Source organism: Plutella xylostella, chromosome 20, assembly GCF_932276165.1.
Source record: "Plutella xylostella chromosome 20, ilPluXylo3.1, whole genome shotgun sequence".
Lineage (NCBI taxonomy): Eukaryota > Metazoa > Arthropoda > Insecta > Lepidoptera > Plutellidae > Plutella > Plutella xylostella.
This window is the reverse complement of record NC_064000.1, coordinates 1129102-1147864: the sequence shown is the minus strand read 5'-3', so window position 1 is coordinate 1147864 and position 18763 is coordinate 1129102. Positions and strand designations below refer to the sequence as shown.

At 40.2% G+C, this 18763-nt stretch overlaps 2 protein-coding genes across 2 annotated transcripts; one reads left to right on the top strand and one right to left on the bottom strand.

The window, feature by feature from the left end:
- Positions 1-412: 412 nt before the first annotated feature.
- LOC105389726 (digestive cysteine proteinase 2) lies at positions 413-12264 on the bottom strand. Its single transcript, XM_048628317.1, has 16 exons — positions 12136-12264; positions 10941-11031; positions 10599-10686; positions 9288-9393; positions 8777-8903; positions 8171-8306; positions 6998-7113; positions 6204-6318; positions 5650-5730; positions 5168-5289; positions 4667-4768; positions 4221-4347; positions 3231-3336; positions 2773-2862; positions 2095-2192; positions 413-1335 (listed from the first exon to the last, which is right to left on the bottom strand). Exons 2-16 carry the CDS (start codon positions 11002-11004, stop codon positions 1149-1151), a joined length of 1665 nt encoding a protein of 554 aa, XP_048484274.1. The 5' UTR covers positions 11005-11031; positions 12136-12264; the 3' UTR covers positions 413-1148.
- A 325-nt stretch (positions 12265-12589) lies between these two features.
- LOC105389796 (gastrulation defective protein 1 homolog) lies at positions 12590-18657 on the top strand. The gene is made up of 4 exons (XM_038109823.2): positions 12590-13243; positions 13612-13723; positions 16864-17059; positions 17486-18657. The coding sequence occupies exons 1-4, from the start codon at positions 12692-12694 to the stop codon at positions 18606-18608; spliced, it is 1983 nt and encodes a 660-aa protein (XP_037965751.2). The 5' UTR covers positions 12590-12691; the 3' UTR covers positions 18609-18657.
- Positions 18658-18763: the final 106 nt, after the last annotated feature.

The window sequence follows — 18763 nt, the reverse complement described above, 5'->3', positions numbered from 1 at the left end:
ATAACAATTACCAATTATTATATATCTGTCCATTATACATCTCATATTTACGCGTTAACGTACCAAATTCTACAAAACAAGGTGGAACATGAAGAAAATCCAGTCCCATCGAATTACGAAACCGAATGGGAATAGCTAAGCTCAATAGGAATTGTGAGACTGACCCTTTGAGCTTCAAAAGTCGAAGACGTTTTGACGAACTTTATTGTCTCACATTAAATTAGTTGGAGATATGCACAAAGGTTCCATTCGAGAGTCGAGAGAGCCAGGTGCAGGTACTAACACCCTCACAGAGAATAGAAGAGGTAACATCGACCAATGAAATGGCATAAAACTCCGCTCCGCTCTGGTGGACATACAGGCTTAGTTACCATTTTGAAAAAACAATACAAACAATTGAAACAAATTGTGATTTATATTTATATATTCTTTATTTCTTAAATAACTCTTACAAAACTTCAGATCTATGGCTACATTAGTATTTGGAATGTTCAGTAAACAGTCCTTCTTTCTTAGGTATTTAAACAGAATTATAAAAGTATACACTACACAGCCTCATATGAAAACCAATTTGGATACTTAAAAGTAAATATAGGCACTTTGATATAGAGATTCTTATGTAACTAAAAATAACATATGCGAAAAAAATTATATGTTCAGATCTAAATAAACCTGCATTTTAATAATTAGTTTAGAGTGCAACTTTTGTCACAACATTACTTTTATCTATTTTGCAAATACAAAAAATATCATCAATATGGCAACAGTGAAGTTATGCCTTAACCAAACCTACTTAGCTCTAATTGGAGAGTGCAATGGTAGGGGCACGAATTTTAATTTTAGAGCTGTCAAAATCTAGAATAATTTTTAAAAATTCGATTCTATGACAGTTTCCGTAAATCACATTTTCCAAAATAGCTAAATATATAGTTTCACGGTGCTAAAAATAAATTTCGTGCCTTCATTAAGGTGAGTATAGACTACAACATTTACTTGTAACAGAACAACGAGCCGCTCTCTGTTATGTCCTAGTGTATCATCTTTTTACGAACTTTTTATCATGCTTTTGCCTGTACCATTCGTAAGAACGTTACATTACACAGAAATGCTCGACAAAATGTTGTAACCTATACCTTTATGATGATACTCTACATGACAACATAAGTGGGGGCACTCTCCACGCCACAGTTGTTCTCCTTAGACGACATGAGCACGTAGCCGTCGTTGCCCCACATGTTGGACCACGAGTTCTTCACCAGCCAGTACTTCTGCCCCTTCAGGATCCCGTACCCGACGGCCAGGACCGCGTGGTCGAGCTCTTCTACTTTGTTCTTGCTGGAATTAAGAGTGTAGAATGAAAAGCCTAGCACGGAGCGCAAGTTCTCAAGAACTATTAAGTGGAGACTTAAAGCAGTAAGAGTAGTTTGTAAAAATTTACGTGCATAAGAAAATTTTATATTTATACGATGAATAAAAACATTTGACTTTGAAGACGCTCACGTCAAGACGTAACAAAAGTTATCCGTCGCACTCTCGAAAACGAAGCAAAACTTTTGACACGTCTTGGCGTTCATGTATACTCCAACTCGCAACTGGTTATCAAACCCGTACTTATTTATATTTGCCCCTTTTCCAAATTTTGAATTGATCCAAACCTTAATGCATAGAATACGACAACGCTAACTTTACAACAAATGCATTTTTTATTAAATTTTACTGACACTGACGTGGTATGTCTTATTGCTTTTCAACGTATGTTTAACCATGGCAAAGTTAGCGTTAACGGGCTCTAGTAGCTGTTCACTTTTGAACCTAGTCAAACTCAGAAAACAATCCTAGAACCTAGTCAAACCATCAACGTTTGAATGATGATAAATAGGCGGCATATGAGTGCGACAAGGTAAAAAATTGTATAGCTACTTATGAAGCAAAGGTGCTTAGGTATGACCACACTCCCCATTTCAGGGTTAACACTGGTAAATTATAGCACTTTTGCTACAAAAACAAATGCCAGCACCAATAAAAGTTAAAAAGTTTTTTTCCACGGGAAACCTTTAGAGGCTATGAAAATTTAGTGAATAATCAAAGACTCACCAAGCGGGCTCGTAGTAGACCCCGTTGGAGTAGAAGCTGAACGTCTTGTGCGACGCGTCGATCGCCACCGAGATGGGGCCGTGCTTGAAGATCGCCAGCTGGTGGAGATATACAGGGTGTTAGGGTTTTTGTTATAGCGGTAAAATGGAGGAGGTTGCAAGGGTTATTGTTGACTTTAATTTTAGAACTATGAAAAAATTACCACGATTATCGGGTGTTTAGACAACGTTTTGCATGACTGTGTTTTGAATTTCAACGGTAAAGCCTGGATAGGAGGAGGAGGAAGGCCTGTTAAACATATTGTAAATAAAATCTATATAAATAAAAATTAATTGATGCTCAATGCTAACTCGAGAACACCTGAACCGATTTGGCTAATTTTGGTCTTGAAATATTCGTAGAAGTCCAAGGTTTAAAAAGTAAGAAGGATAGGGTAGGCTTGGGTAGGGTAGGGTTGGGTAGGGTAGGGATAGGATAGTGTAGGGTAGGGGTAGCGTTGGTGGGGCAAGGATAGGGTAGTGTATGGCGAGGCGGTATGAAGTTTGCCGGGCCAGCTAGTTACTTATTACAACTGTTTAATTAAAATCTTGTTTTAGCGGTAAGACTCTAGTATTTTCAAACGTTCGGCTCACTATAACACTTTTGCAACACCCTGTATAAGAGTAAATAGTCACTCACCCGCAGTGCGTTTTCGTTGTTGGTGGTGACGTTGACCCAGCCCTTCATCTTGGTGGCCACAGTCACGTTGTCGATGTGGCAGTAGCCGTCCTGGAAGAGATTACGTATTTTAAGTATGTATGAAGGAAAAAAGGGAGATAAATAATGTGTTGTTTTGAAACAAAACAGTCCACAAAAGTATAAATTGAAGTTATTTCTTTTCCGATTGAAACCTTTTTATTAAAAATGGACTTGTTCACTCTCGCTATTAGGAGGTAGGTTCTCAATATAGGAATAAAGTTTGTATGACGAGCAGACTGTCCTAACACTTTTTATTGAAATGCTTTTAAACGGAAGTTATTTTCAGTTATTATTTTTAGCGTGACAAACACGATACACTAGAACTTTGCCTATGTCTGGGGTTTGTCACCGTGGTGAATTGATCATCTAGTCAGAATATTAATATTACTGTTATTTACCTGTCCAAGGTACCCTCCATACTCCTCCTCGGTGGGCAGGCCGTGCTTCATGATCCACTGGTAGGCGCGGTAGTCCTCGCCTCCGTCACAGCCATTGTTGCCGAAACTGAGCGAGCAATGTATCAGTTATTGATGTGTTGTTAGTAAGGTTGAGAAGTAAAAGAGCATAAGCGAAGTTTTCATAAATCTGAGTTCGTCTCACTTGATTTCTGTGGATAGATTGGGCTAGGTTTCGATACGTGAATATATTGAAATAATAACCCAAGGGAGTGACGGTGGATTGTCACACAAGCTACATTTTATCCCGGAATTTAACAAGGAAACTTTTTAAGGCGTCGAAAACCTTACGGGAAAAGCTAGTATTCAGACGCATAACGTCTTACGACATAAAAAGGTATAATACTTCCCATTTCCACCATTGTTTAAAAAACCACACCTTAAGTGATAATTGTTCTAGAAACCGCTACAACAAACAACTGCATATAACCGTATTAGACATTATTAATTGCGCATACCCCCAAGAACAGTCAACCAGCGCCTGTTGACTCAGCCGCACAAGATGGCCGCCGTTGTGTAAGAACAGCGCGCCCTCCACCGCGCCCGCCGAGCCGAACGACCACCACGAGCCACTCATATATCCATATCATATATCCTTATTTAGGGTCGGCTAACTGGCTTTAACTGGTGCTTCGGACGGCACGTTAAGCCGTGGGTCCCGGTTGCTGCTTCGGCAGCAGTCGTTAAGCCCAGTCAGAGGCCTTCGGGAAGCTTGAAAACATCTGACAGTCGGGTTGCCCACTTACCCGACAACTCTCTCACCACAAGCTTGCTTGTGTTGGGGTCCACCAACCCGCACTTGGCCAGCGTGGTGGACTAGGCCTAAACCCTTCCTTCATTGGAAGGAGATCCGTGCCCCAGCAGTGGGGACGTAATGGGTCGTGATGATGATGTGATGAACTGGCTTTATTACACATTATAAATGACACATACCCCCAAGAGCAGTCAACCAAGGCCTGTTGACTGAGCCGAACAAGATGGCCGCCGTTGTGTAAGAACAATGCGCCCTCCACCGCGCCCACCGTGCCGAACGACCAGCACGAGCCGCACACTGATTGGTCTGGGAGAGAGAAGGGTTTTTGATTGGGGTTTTTTGTGGGGTTTGTGGGTTAAGACATTTTGGCTATAGGCTCCCAGACATTGTGATGCAACTAAACTTAAGACGCCGTTGGAACATGGCACTTTAGGTGTAGGTAATTGGCCCAATCATAACGGTTACATTCAGAAGTACCTAACGCCCATTTTTTCACGCATTCATATTTACTGACTCATTATTTTCTTTAACATCTTTATACAGATGGCGCTTTTTCTGTGACCCTGAAATATGGCGAAGGAACCAGTCCACCATTTAGAAGTATATAATATAAAAAAAATAGTACCTTTAACGGGAGTGACAGCTCCGAACAGCCTCCAGTCGTGCTCAGAGGGCAGCTTGTCGCTCTCCTCCTCGATCATAGAGTCACTGTACGGGAACGGGAGACCTGTGGGAGAAAATATAAGTATTATAAGAACCTTTATTATTTGTCAAAAGTGATAGAATTTTTCTGGTATTTCAGGAAGTTTATATGGGGCTGTTGATTGCCTAAATTAGCCCATGTCTAGCCAGAGAGTGATAGCAATAGGTTTAAAAACAACATTATTTTAAAATGTAAACGAAGATTTCGTAGACTACGCATTCTATAGGGCATGCCTTCCAATTCTGGCATGTAACAACAATACAAATCAACTATACCACGAGCTTCTACGGCGAAGTAAAACATTGCAAAGAAACCTGTACATATTAGATGTGTACCCTAACTGCATTGTACTCATTTCAAAACGGCTCGCAACCTATGTACAAAAAGCGGGCGACTTGCTTACGAATCACCTTTGACACATACCTCTGTTGGGTCCTCCATACGTCCTGCCGCGCAGTACCGCCAGCTCCTCATCGGTCTTGTCCGCCAAGTGGTTCACTGCTACAGTGAAGGAGCGACCAGCGCGGTTGGTTGAGTGGATCAATCTGGAAGGAACGGTTTGTTTTGTTAAAGATAAAGATAAAAAATATTCGGTTACCAGCACCACACACCAATTGTTAATTAATGGGTTTCCAATGCAGCGGCAACTTACCCTTACTTGTAAAAACATACATACAGACGAATTGAGAACCTCCTCCTTTTTTCGAAGTCGGTTAAAAAGGACGACTTTATATTATATATCCAATCTCTTTATTTACGTTTTATACACTGATGAGCAATGAAAAAGTTTACCATACAAAATATCGACACCAAATGACCAAATTTTTTTTACAAACTTTTCATTGCTTGTGAGTTGAGTGTATTTGAATACAAACTGAGGCCATAATAATATTTTCATGAATTACCTCAAGTTCTGTCGGAACAAGTTCAACCTCTTCTCGTGTTCGTTGTCGCTGGCGTACTGACGGTTGTGCTTGGCCTTGAACCTGCAACGAAAATGTTAGAATTAAATACTTACCTTTAGTAGGAGGTAAAGGGATTATTATATGTATACTTTTATATTTGCGAGTTATAATATACAGTACATTTTCAATTGTGTCTTACTTCCCTGCAAATAAGGTTAAATATAAATAAATAACAGAATAGAGTTCAGCTGACGATGTTAAAAATCCACTAGGCCCTCTGGGCAAGACTACTGTTTTTCTGGCCATGCCTCGTTATACCTTGTTTCACGGGGAAAGACATGTGATACAAACAATAACTACCCTTATTCGAATGTAATAAGGGTCCTGTCAGATGTCTTTCCTCGTGAAAAAGGGTATAAAGAAATGGATACATTCTAAGGTCACATTTATGTTTTTACTTGAAATTCATTCAAACAATATTTGTAAGAAATCAATTTTGCCTGGGAAAGAAAAGAGTTACTGTCATCACTAGTTTCAGGCAAAAGTATGATTACCTCTCAAACTCGTGCGTGACGTGGTGTTCTACGGCGGGGTGTATAAACTCCTGCATGGGGTTGAAGCTGGCCGCGTGCTGCAGCCCGGGGCCGGGGAACGAGCCGCACGGGAGACCTGCAGGGCTAGCACGGGGCGCATTTTAGACGTGACAAAAATTCTCCGTCGCGCTCGCTCTTGAGGCTGCGCGATGTGAGTGAGCGCGATGCTAAACTCATGTCACGTTTTCAATGCGACCCGTGCTACTAGCCCTGGGGGTAGGAAGGTATTGTGTATTGTGTGACATTACCTCTCGAACTCGTGCGTGACGTGGTGTTCCACAACGGGGTGTATAAACTCCTGCATGGGGTTGAAGCTGGCCGCGTGCTGCAGCCCGGGGCCGGGGAACGAGCCGCACGGGAGACCTGTAAGGAGGTTGAGGGGTGAGGTTAGGCTAGGATAGGCTGGCTGAGTTGAGATTAAAGGGATAAAATAATAGGGTGTCAAATTATAGGGGATAAAATACGGGTGTTGCAAAAATGGTATACTAAGCCGAAACTTACATGTGCAGCATGATAAATCTAAGCCTGAAAATAAAACCAGAATTTCATAATTTGCGAAATACCCTTTTTACAACACCCTGTCAGAATAGAATAGAGGTGGTAGGGTCCATTATACAATATGCACAGTCAACAAGAAACTGTTTGTGCTGGTGGTGAGTTTTGATCGTTTTGTTGACTGCAAATCATAGAGACATAGAGTATGCAAGCAGGTTTCTTCCAGACAACCTTTGGGTGCAATAAAAATGGATACCTACCGCTGTCAACCTGGAACACGGTGGGGTCGATCTCGTCCACGTCGTACTCGGCGTAGTCGATGTAGTAGTGGTCGTAGTGAGAGCCGAGCAATGTGTTGTAGCCTTTCATCTCGTACCTAGAATTGTAGATAAAGATATAGAAACAATACAGGAAGAAATAAAAGACAAATTTAAACAAAATAGAGTAACATAAAAGGTGGTCTAGATCGTCAAAAAGGTACCAGCTCAGCATAGACAATAAAGACCACAGCACTGGTGTCAAAAAAGGTATAATGGCTTCCTTTAAGCCTTTTTCTGTTGCAAATAAACGAAAAAACCTAAATCTAAACCAAACCTGTTCCAAAGTTAGCGGTGTCGGACTCTAGACACTAAAATAGTAACAATACTACTACTTGACCTGACTAGTGTCAGAAACTACAAAAAATACTTAATAATGGTAGCTATAAGCCATTTTTAGGGTTCCGTAGCCAAAATGGCAAAAACGGAACCCTTATAGTTTCGTCATGTCCGTCTGTCCGTCTGTCACAGCCGATTTACTCGGAAACTATAAGTACTACAGTGATGAAATTTGATGGGAATATGTGTTGTATGAACCGCTACAAAAATATGACACTAAATAGTAAAAAAAAGAATTGGGGGTGGGGCCCCCCATACATGTAACTGAGGGATGAAATTTTTTTTTTCGATGTACATACCCGTGTGGGGTATCAATGGAAAGGTCTTTTAAAATGATATAAAGTTTTCTAAAAAACATTTTTCTTAAAGTGAACGGTTTTTGAGATATCAGCTCTCAAAGTCGTAAAAAGTATGTCCCCCCCCCTCTATTTTTATAACTACGGGGTATAAAATTCTAAAAAAAATAGAGGTGATGCATGCTAATTAACTCTTTCAACGATTTTTGGTTTGATCAAAGTATCTCTTATAGTTTTTGAGATAGGTTGATTTAACTGTAATATTATATTTGCTGCTACGGAACCCTTTGTGCGCGAGCCCGACTCGCACTTGGCCGGTTTTTTGTGTGTGTGTTTTTGTTTATAAGGTATCTTCTTTGATACTAAATTGACAGATTCTGGACGGTTCACCAATTGAACGATACGCCACTTAATCAAATCTGTAAATTTAGTATCTCAGATTAAAAAACAGACTCTAGAAGTAATAAAACAGCCACAATACCTGACAGGTATAGCCACGGCGTCTCCCCTCAAACTCTTCTTGTACTTGACCCACATGGTGTACTTGTTCTCCTTGTCCCCGATCTTCATCGTCATCCGCCATTTTGAAGTTTCAGCGTCGCCGATGTTGTCTGTGCCTGTTGGTAAAAGTATTAAATACTTTAACCTTTAATATGGGAAAGGGAGAATAGTTCCCACCTTATTTTGAACTGTACTAACCCTGTGTTACGGGAGAAAATCATGGAAAGTATTGTATTGCTATGCCTTATGGCTTAAAACGTTCATTTTCTAATTAAAATGGTGAAAGAAAGAACCTATACAGGATATTACAAGCCATTACCAAGAAGAAAGAGAATACAGAATATTACGAAAATGGTAAGCCGTAAGGGGGTGACTCAGGGGGTCATTATGAACAACTTTTGATCTACTAGTTTTGCCCTTTCTATATTTTGTCTCTGTCGCACGCGCACAGTATCAGTGCCCTGACGCTCGCACAGTAACCTTGATGGCAGGCGGCAGAGCCAGCCAGACCGGCCTTTAGCAGTGGGAGTTTAGTCATCAAGTAGCAACGCCATCTATGAAAGCTAGAAGGAACTATGAAACTAACCTATGAACGTGAAGTCGGTCATGTCGGGCAGCGCGGACTGCACGTCGCTGACCGCCATGTCGGAGGTTCCGTTCATTTGCAGGCACGTCACGCTGTTTAGCTGGGACTCTGTCGTCACTGGCGCTATCTGAGGGAGGAATAGAAATGTTGTGATAAAAAGTTAATAAGGTCACAATATGGCATTTCGCCATAAATACGGCACTGTGATTGGAGGAACGCGCATTAAAAGAGTTTATGGACGTCTCGATGACGAACTCGTGTAGCGGCCGCTACGCGTACTGCGTAACGCGAACGCGACTGTCTGCGACACATTTCTGTCGCGCTATTCATGTACATAATATCCTCGCGTTTTCTTTTTGATGCGTCACCGAAGGTGAAGAAGACGGGCAGATGATGGTGATGATCATATATCAGCTTTCCGATACTCATACTACAAGGCTCTGCCTAGCTTTGAGATGATGTGAGATGACCCCACATATTATCACATACCTATTATATAAATGGTGATTACCTTGATGTTAGTCCCGTACTGCGGGTAGGCGGCTCCCGTCATCTGATACGTCTTCACCATCCCGCCGTAGTAGTCGATGCGGGACTTGCCGTGCTCTCTGTCGTACCTACAATTAACAAGATTTTGGTTTCGTGGTGATATGAATCGTCAGTTAATGAGTCTTGATCTAGCTATCCAATGTGCTAGAGATTGTAATCCGGCCCGGCCGGCCATTTTGGCAAATGGTAAAGTGGAGCGGAGTGGTGGTAGCTCAGTCGGGTAAGCGCCCGCTCGAATCCCGGCGCTGACATGTACACTCACGGACAATGAAAAAGTTCTACTCACAAAATGCCGACACCCCAATTTTTTCAAACATTTAATTTAAAATTTTAACAAAATATTTTAGCTGGTGCTCTGTTAAATTTACTTCAATGTTTCAGAAGGCGTAATTAAGCTAGCTTTTTCCGTCTATGACAAATTTGGTGCTTTTCTCAGTGGCCGGGAGTGTAGTTCATAAAATATGAAACCAAAACATCATAAAATAAAGACCATCCATATGCTAGTAGGCTACTTTTTATCCCGCGATTGCTACGAAATACTTGTGAGAAAAGTCCGAGACGTTTTGGTTTTTGTAGTGTGTAATATAATCGATCTCAGACAACTTCATTCATTTTTACTAAACTCATAATCTTAACAGTCAACAAATAATGTTACGTTCAATAAATGATGAATCTTAAAACAGCTTATACAATAACAAAGAAGATGAGACATTTCTGTAAAACTTAAATAAGTTAACGACCAAGTTTATCAGTCGATATTTGTGTGTAAGTAAATAGTCTGGTGACCTCTGAGATAAACTGTGACGGTTACTTTATTTATAATATAAACAATTTGCAGCTCTTTGTTTGAATACTCATCTCTCTTATTAAATAGGCTAAAGTATGTGTGAACGAAATATATGTGTTTTGAATAAAATATTTGAAGCAATAAGCTATCAGTCTTTAATATCATTGCTGAAAATTCTGGCGCCCAACGTAAAGTACTTATAACTAAGTCCAGAGTTTGATTACAGGCTGGTGCTGCTTTTTTTTAAACACATTGCAAAGATTTTTTATGGTCAGCTTCATGTAGCTTTTGTACGAGTTTGACAAGTTAAAAATTGTACCTTGTCAAACTCACAAGTGCATAGCTATGAAGCTATTATTAAACTGTATATGAAGGTACCTATATTGCGAGTTTTTTTTTAGACTATTGGCCAAACATAAAAGGTCTTTACGCAGTTATGGGACAAGCTAGACTAGACTCAACAAAATAAAGGTTAGTTATTTTTACCAGACATAGAAAGGCTCATGTATTTCAGCGTAGGGGATGTTGAGGAGCCCCTTCACGGAGTACACAGGGCTCCATTGCGGGGGACTGTCTGAAATTCAATTATACATATAAGTTGAATCCCTGGCATGCTAGAACATTGGACACTGGTTGACTGGATAAAATCATGTTTAAATTTAAAGTCTGCCTTTAGATACTTAGTTAAGAAATAGTCTGTAGTACCTTGAATAATTAAATAATACAAAAAAATATAAAAGGGCTAATTAAAATCATCAGAGTAACAAATACAGAATTATCACCTTAATATAATTATTTTATAAAAGTATTCATAAATGTAGTAGTTACCTTTACTGACTGTAAAGCCAAGTGAAATCCCGAAACAAATACTGAGAACTCCTAGCAGCAACATATTGGATGACCGCTCGCTGCGGCGACACTGTAAACACTGATTATTTCAACTAGCTGATAAGCTAATAAGTATGAACTTAGTTATTAAAATTATTTATCAATAATATTTCTATGGATAGGTAGTTACAATAGATATTTATAAGTACTTAATTGTTTAGTGATAAAAAAGGATAGCTACATGAGTTTTTTTTATACTGAGGGAACTTCTATAATAACTTAACAAACACATTAGTTGAACCTAATTTGGACTTTGGAATTAAGTCTGAATGCTGTATATTGTACATCATGCATAGTATCTCTGTTGATTACTCCAGTAGATTTTGAATCCCAACACAACATAATAAAAGAAAATAGAAAATAATTTGAAAATTTTACCTACATTTAATAGCTATACAGCCTTTGGGAATGTTCTTTACCTCCACCTACTCAACTCATGTTCATGAGCATCAACAAATATTTTATCATTAAAAAAAATAGCAATAAAAATGGATCACAAAATCTAAATCTGGCCCATGCTTGCCCACTGCTTGCCATCTCCTTTGTGTACACAGCAGCAGGGGCTGATGATAATGATGATATTTCTTTCTTTCTTTAACAGCCAATAATAAAATGTATCTAATGTAGGGAGCATTACAGGGAAGTTGATAGTTTTTCAGGCACACTTCAAAGGAATGTTTGGATTACATGGCCTGTGGTGTTCACATAGTGGCCCATTGTACATAATTCTGTAATATTGTCAGTATATAAATAAATAGTCATTCATAAGTGGTTTCCCAGGCAGGAATCATTCATGCAAAATTTTGTGAGCCCCAAGTGACTGCCAGTCAGCCAGGCTACTGTGTAAGTACTTAAAGTACTGGAGCAAGAAATGTAAAACTTAGTTAAGTAGGTATTTTAATTAATACTTTTTATGACGGAGAAAGAGAAGAAAAATAAAACTTAAAAAGACGTTTCATGCAGAATGGACTGTACTTACATAATGGGTAAGTATAACTAGTATAAGTAACGTATTTCTTTAACAATAAAAATATTTTATTTCTACCTACTTTGTACTACAAAATATAGTTAGGGTGCGATAATATAACGCGTTTATGTAGTGTTTTAAAACTAGGTAGTAATGTAGACGGCTTACCAATTATCAAGACCGAATTTATTTCAATGTTATTAATTACAATGAAAACACAATAATTTAAAAACGAGCAAGCCGCAAAACGAAAAACTCGCCAACCACCACAGAGCAAATAAAATACTTTTGTAGAAATCCGTCATGTCATTATGAATGTCAATGTCATCCTAAAGCAAAGTTTGAAACCTACTTTCGTGGTAGAGCCAGGTTGTGTTATGTTTATTGAATGACTCTTATTTTATTTCTAAGTCCAACACATCATCAAAGAACACAAAATTAATAATCGCTATCTTTAATCTATCCTAAAATCATTTTTTTATTTTTATACAATAGAAAACTGGTTAGGACCACCACCACCGCCGACATATTCCGAATGCAGCTATGTCAAAAATCGACTGTCAATGTCATAGTCCCACAGGTCAGAAAAAATCTCAATGTCACAGAGTACCTACACTACCTACAAAAAAAGACAAAACTTTACAGCAAAATAAACAAATTTTAATTAAATTAAGGTTTTTAAGCGTATTACCAATTACCATAATACCTACTGCGACTGGTAAACATGAGTAAGAAGCCAATATCATTTGGAAAGATCAAGTTCAGCCTTCCTACCACAACCTCAACCGCCGAGCAAAATGAAGAGGCCAATACTTCTGGATTCGGCACTTTCGGCCGGACCCCCATACAGGAGCAGACCAAAGACATAGACGAGATAGCCGAAGACCTGGAGAGCCAGCATGTGCAGGAGGTCATGGGCATCAAGAACTTCGGTAAGAAGGCTAAAAACTTTGACATTGAGGAGATGATGATGAGAGCGCGGCAAGCGGCCCAGGAAGCCGCTAAAAAGAAGGCTGTTGAAGACGAAGAGAAAGCTAAGGAGATTATAGAGAATTCTAGTGCTAAAGATGATGATGATGATGATGAGGATCTAATAGGGCCTCCACTGCCTCCGGGGTTGGTGGAAGAAGATGAAGATATAATAGGGCCTCCTGTACCAGAGGCGTTGAAGAAAGCTGATGACAAAACGAAAGGTGAAGACAGCTATGATGAACTCAGTGGGTCTGATGATGAAGATGATGCTGGCCCGGAGAAGAAAATTCCTAATAGTCATGAGGTAAGTTAGTAAATACATGCGTATGTAATTAATGACATGTAATTAATGAAAGTTTACTTACTTATACTTGGTAGATGAATCTAGAATCTACTCTTGGCCATATTTTGCAGCCCTAAGATAGTATTAAATTCAGAAATAAACACCAATTCAGAATATATCAGACATGTAGGTAACTCTTCAATTACAATGAAGAAAACCTTCTTCCAACCTTTCATAGAAAGTTCTTTCATCCTTCTATTTTAATTTACAAAGCAATCCATTCGTGTGCAGAATGCCAAGCTACACCACTCAACAGGTTTAGGGGATACAACAGTATAACTTTAATATTACATGCCCATAATTCCAACATGCTTGTTTATAATTTCCAGGTGCAAATGCTGCACGGTTCCAAGGCGGTGGTGGCCCTCGCGGTGGACCCCTCGGGAGCTCGACTAGCAACTGGCTCCATTGACTATGATGTCTCTTTCTGGGATTTCGCAGGTAAGATATTATGCATGCATAATAATAATGACAAAAACTGTAATCCCTAAAGATGCTTTTTGCTGTACATGTTGCCCACTCATGGGACTTGAAATAGATACACTTAAAATAGGGTACATGTGCAGTATTTCACTACTTTTTTTTTTTTTTGTTCCTTGATTGTTCTAACTTGCGATCAGTCGTTGGACCATAAGCAGTTCTTTTGAGCGGTAGAGTGACTTGCAGAACTGGCCTCTCCATTGATAGGCTGTCCTTCATTAAAATTTATTCAGTTTTATTCAACTGAATAATTGTCCCAGATGTGGCTTCGTTTAAGGCGACGGGTCATTTCTGTCTGTGTTAGACATCGCGCCAGCTCATTTTCATGATTTGTTACCCTGTCTCTGTAGGCTTTTGTGAGATGCTTAACTTCCTCTTTCACAGTAGGTATTTCTAGGTAAGCATGTATTTCATCAGTTTTTGTAAACCAGGGAGCTCTTGCTATGGTCCTCAGTGCATTATTTTGGAATCTTTGCAGTATTTCAATGTTGCTGTTTTTCGCCGTACCCCACAACTGTATACCATAAGTCCAGACGGGTTTTAAAATGGATTTGTAAATAAGCATTTTATTGTTTAGTGACAGTCTTGACTGCGGGCCGAGCAGCCATTGGAGAGATCTAAAACGGTAGTTCAGCTCATCGCGTTTTTTCTGGATGTGCTTTTTCCAAGTTTGCCTCCGGTCAAGGTGAAACCCTAGGTACTTCACTGTATCTTTATGTGGTAATCGCTCATTCCCAAATTTGACCTCCGGACAATCTTTCCTTCTTAGGGTGAAAGTGATATGATTGGATTTTGCTGCACTAGCCTTGATCTTCCAACACTTCATCCAATCATGTATCTTGTTGAGTTGTGTTTGCAAGGTCGCTGATGCTTGCTCTGGACTATCACTTGAAGCAAGTACAGCAGTATCGTCTGCAAATGTTGCAGTCATCACTGTTTCTGACACAGGAACATCACTGGTATAAATAATATACAATGTCGGCCCAAGGACTGATCCTTGCGGTACCCCCGCTTGTATATCATACATGTCGGAAACAGAGTCGTTTATTTTCACATAAAATGACCTATTTTCAATGTATGATTTCAGGAGTAGGAACATGTTATGAGGTAGAGTCTTCTTTATTTTATAGAGTAGGCCATTATGCCAGACTTTATCAAACGCCTGTTGTACATCCAGAAATACTCCACAGCAATAAAGCTTTTTTTCCAGGGCATTTCTCACTTTTTCACAAACTCTGTGTACTTGTTCCACTGTCGAATGATTGCTTCTGAATCCGAATTGATGTTCTGGGATTAGTTTCTTCTCTGCCATACAAGCTTTTAGCCGCACAGAAAGTACTTTCTCGAAGACTTTTGAGAGCACTGGTAACAGACTGATTGGTCGGTAGGAAGACGTAAGATGTGGGGGTTTTCCCGCTTTGAGCACCATTGTTATTTGGGACACTTTCCAGATGTTCGGAAAATACCCGGTTCTAAGTATGCTATTGAAAATAATTGTTATGAGAGTTATGACTTTCTTTGGTACTTGTCTTAGTACTTCAGCGGTTATAAGGTCAAAACCTGGCGCCTTCTTTAATTGTAGATTCTGGATTGTTCTACGTACTTCAGAAGGGGTACAGGCAGCCAAAGGTGGACTGAGTTGGAGATCACTTTCCAGATAGTTTTTGACTTCTTCATCTACAATGTCTGATGTGAGGTCTTCATTAGGTTTAAACACATTTTTCAGAAACGCCGCGTAAGCTTCAGCTCTCTCTGTGTCTGTCCTCGCCCAACTTCCGTCTTCGGTTTTTAATGGGTATTGAGCAAGTTGAGGCTTTAGTGTTGTTTTAACAGTTTTCCATAAGGAATATTCATTATCACACATTGGGTTGAGGGACTCTAGTTTTTGTTGGAGGGTGTCATTCTCTATTTCTACTAGGAAGTCCTTTAATTCAGCTGCAGCTTTGTTAAAAGCCTTTTTGTGCTCTGGATGTCTGCTGATCTGCCATTGCCTTCGGAGTCGCCTTTTTTCCAGTACTTTTTTTCTCACTTCTTGAGGTATGTTGTACCGACCGTGATTTTTTATGGGATCTCTAGTGCCTGGAGTGTTTAGCCAAGCTGACTTTTGAATGATTTGAGTCAGATAGTTGGCTGCAGTTTCGATATCCTCTTCGGTTTTTAAAGGAATGTTGAGGTTGGTGTGATCTTCTAGGTATTGGCGATACGAATCCCAATCTGTTTTGTGATTGCATAAATATGGGCATTTTGCTCTTTCTATAACAGATGTGCTTATAGTTGTTATTACGGGTGTATGATCCGAAGAGCTGTCATAGCATCCTTCAACTTTAAGGTAGTAGGTTGAGATGCCTTTATATACAAAGAAATCCAGAAGATCCGGGAGTTTATTCGGGTCAGTAGGCCAGTAAGTAGGTTGGCAGGTTGTTAGAACAGTTAATTTGTTTCGGTCTAAACAATTTTTTAGGTTTCTTCCTCTTGTTAGCGTAAGTCTTGAACCCCAGTGAATGTGTTTTGCATTCCAGTCTCCGCCTACGATATATCTGTTCCCCAGCGACCGGAAGAACTGATCAAAGTCTGTGTCAGACAGATCTGGTTGTCTATTTTTCTTTGGTGGGCAATATATAGATGACACCGTAAGCTGCCCCCATTGATCTTCTATCGCGATACATGTAGCTTGTATCTGAGCTGTTCGATATTTAGGCAGTAATTGATGCTTAATGTTGTTCCTTACTATAATAGCAGTTCCTGCATGCCCCGTGTCATCTGAATGAGCTGTTAGGTAGGTATGGTAGCCAGATATATCAGTTCGAGAACTTTCTGTTAGGCGTGACTCAGATATTAATAATATATCCAAATGGTGCATTTTCATCAAAACATCTACTTCTTGTTGTCTGTTTGATAGTCCATTTGCGTGCGGTATTTCACTACTACTATATAAATATGGTAAGACAATAATTATAGTCCTTATTCAAACATCCTAGCCTCCTATGTTATTTGATAGAATAAGAAGTACAGTAGTACTAGTACTTGTTATTCTATGGTTATATGCATGTGTTTACTTCACAATAGTGTAAAAACAATACATGATTCCTCCCTTTGACCAGGCATGGACGCCTCAATGCGTTCCTTCCGCACCCTCCAGCCGTGCGAGAACCACCCCATCAAGTGTCTCCAGTACTCGGCCACGGGGGACGCCATCCTGGTCGTGTCCGGCGCGGCGCAGGCCAAGGTGCTGGACCGGGACGGCTTCGAGAGCCTCGAGTGTGTGAAGGGGGACCAGTATATTACGGATATGGCTAAGTAAGTTCATTATCATCAGTTAATTCTGGCTCTTCTCCTACAAATGACCACTACAGTTTTGTCTGACTTCCTCATCTAAACAGTACGAGCTGATCTTGTTTTATTGTTGTTCGCCTTTTTAAGTTCTCAGACACATACATAACTTTTTTCCTTTGAATTATCTAGATTTCGTACAAAATTAGCAGGTTTTCTGATAATCTTCTTTTGCTGAAAACTTCTCAAAAGCTATTGTATTAGTTCATTTTATATCAATAACAATAAAAAAACTAATTGGTTAATTTATAAATAGCAACAAATACTCACCTTTTTCAAGAAGTGCCTTACTAGAACTTTTCAGGACGACTTATTCTTTAGTATCACATTTAGTTTTATGTAGGTGCCTTCGCCATAACAAATTATTTAAATTTTAAATCCATTATCTTCCAGGACAAAAGGCCACACAGCGTCACTAAACAGCGGCTGCTGGCACCCGCACATCCGCGAAGAGTTCATGACGTGCGCCCAGGACGCCACCCTCCGGCTGTGGCTCACAGACAACCCTCGGCACCACAAGGCAGTCATCAAGCCACGGCAACAGGGAGGCCTGAAGACCAACCCCACGGCTTGTACCTTCTCTAGAGATGGGAACACCGTCGCTTGCGGCTGCTTCGACGGATCAATACAGATGTGGGATCATAGGAAAAGCTTTGTTAATACTTCACAGGTTATCAGGTCTGCGCATCAGAAGCAAACTGAGATAACTAGTGTGGTTTACTCGTATTTGGGGAACAATTTGGCGAGTAGAAGCAATGATGATACGTTGAAGTTGTGGGATTTGAGGGCCACGAAACAGCCGTTGAATGTGTTCGATAACCTGTTTTCGAGGTACGAACAGACGGATTGTGGGTTTAGTCCCGATGATGCGATGGTTTTTACAGGGGAGTCGCTACAGAAAGGCCAAGATGTCGGTAGGTTGCTGTTTTATAACACGAAAACCTTTAAAAAGGTTACACAGATAGAGGTTAGCAAATCGCACGTTATCAAAGCGGTGTGGCACGCGAAATTAAACCAAATATTCGTTGGTTGCGGCAATGGCGTCGTCAAATGCTACTACGATCAGAAGAAGAGTCTTCGAGGCGCAAAACTATGCATAGTCAAGACGCACAGAAAGAAGCAATCATCAGACGTAGTCAGCTCCCAACAGATCATTACACCTCACGCATTACCCCTATTCAGGCAAGAAAAACTCCGGACAAACAAGAAGAAAATGGAAAAGGACCGGTTAGACCCCATAAAATCCCGTCGCCCAGACTTACCAATCACATCAGGCCAAGGCGGTAGGGTTGCCGCTTCTGGCTCCACTCTCAGCTCCTTCGTCATAAGGAACCTAGGGTTGAGTAAACGGGTGGATGATGACCAGGATCCTAGGGAAGCTATATTGAAGTTCGCTAAAGATGCTGAGGAGAATCCGTTTTGGGTCGCGCCGGCGTATAAGAAGACGCAGCCAAAGCCGATATTTCAGGGGGATGACGATGATGGACCGTCCGATGCGAAGAAACAGAAGACGTAGGTGGTAGGAATGAATGGAAATGTGAATAAATGGAATCGTGTACAGTTAATTTTGTAGTTTCAGTTATTATTATCGTACCCAAAGATCAATATTTAAGTAACAGAAGAGCTAGCACGGGGCACAAGACGTGACAAAAGTTTTACATCGCGACGGAG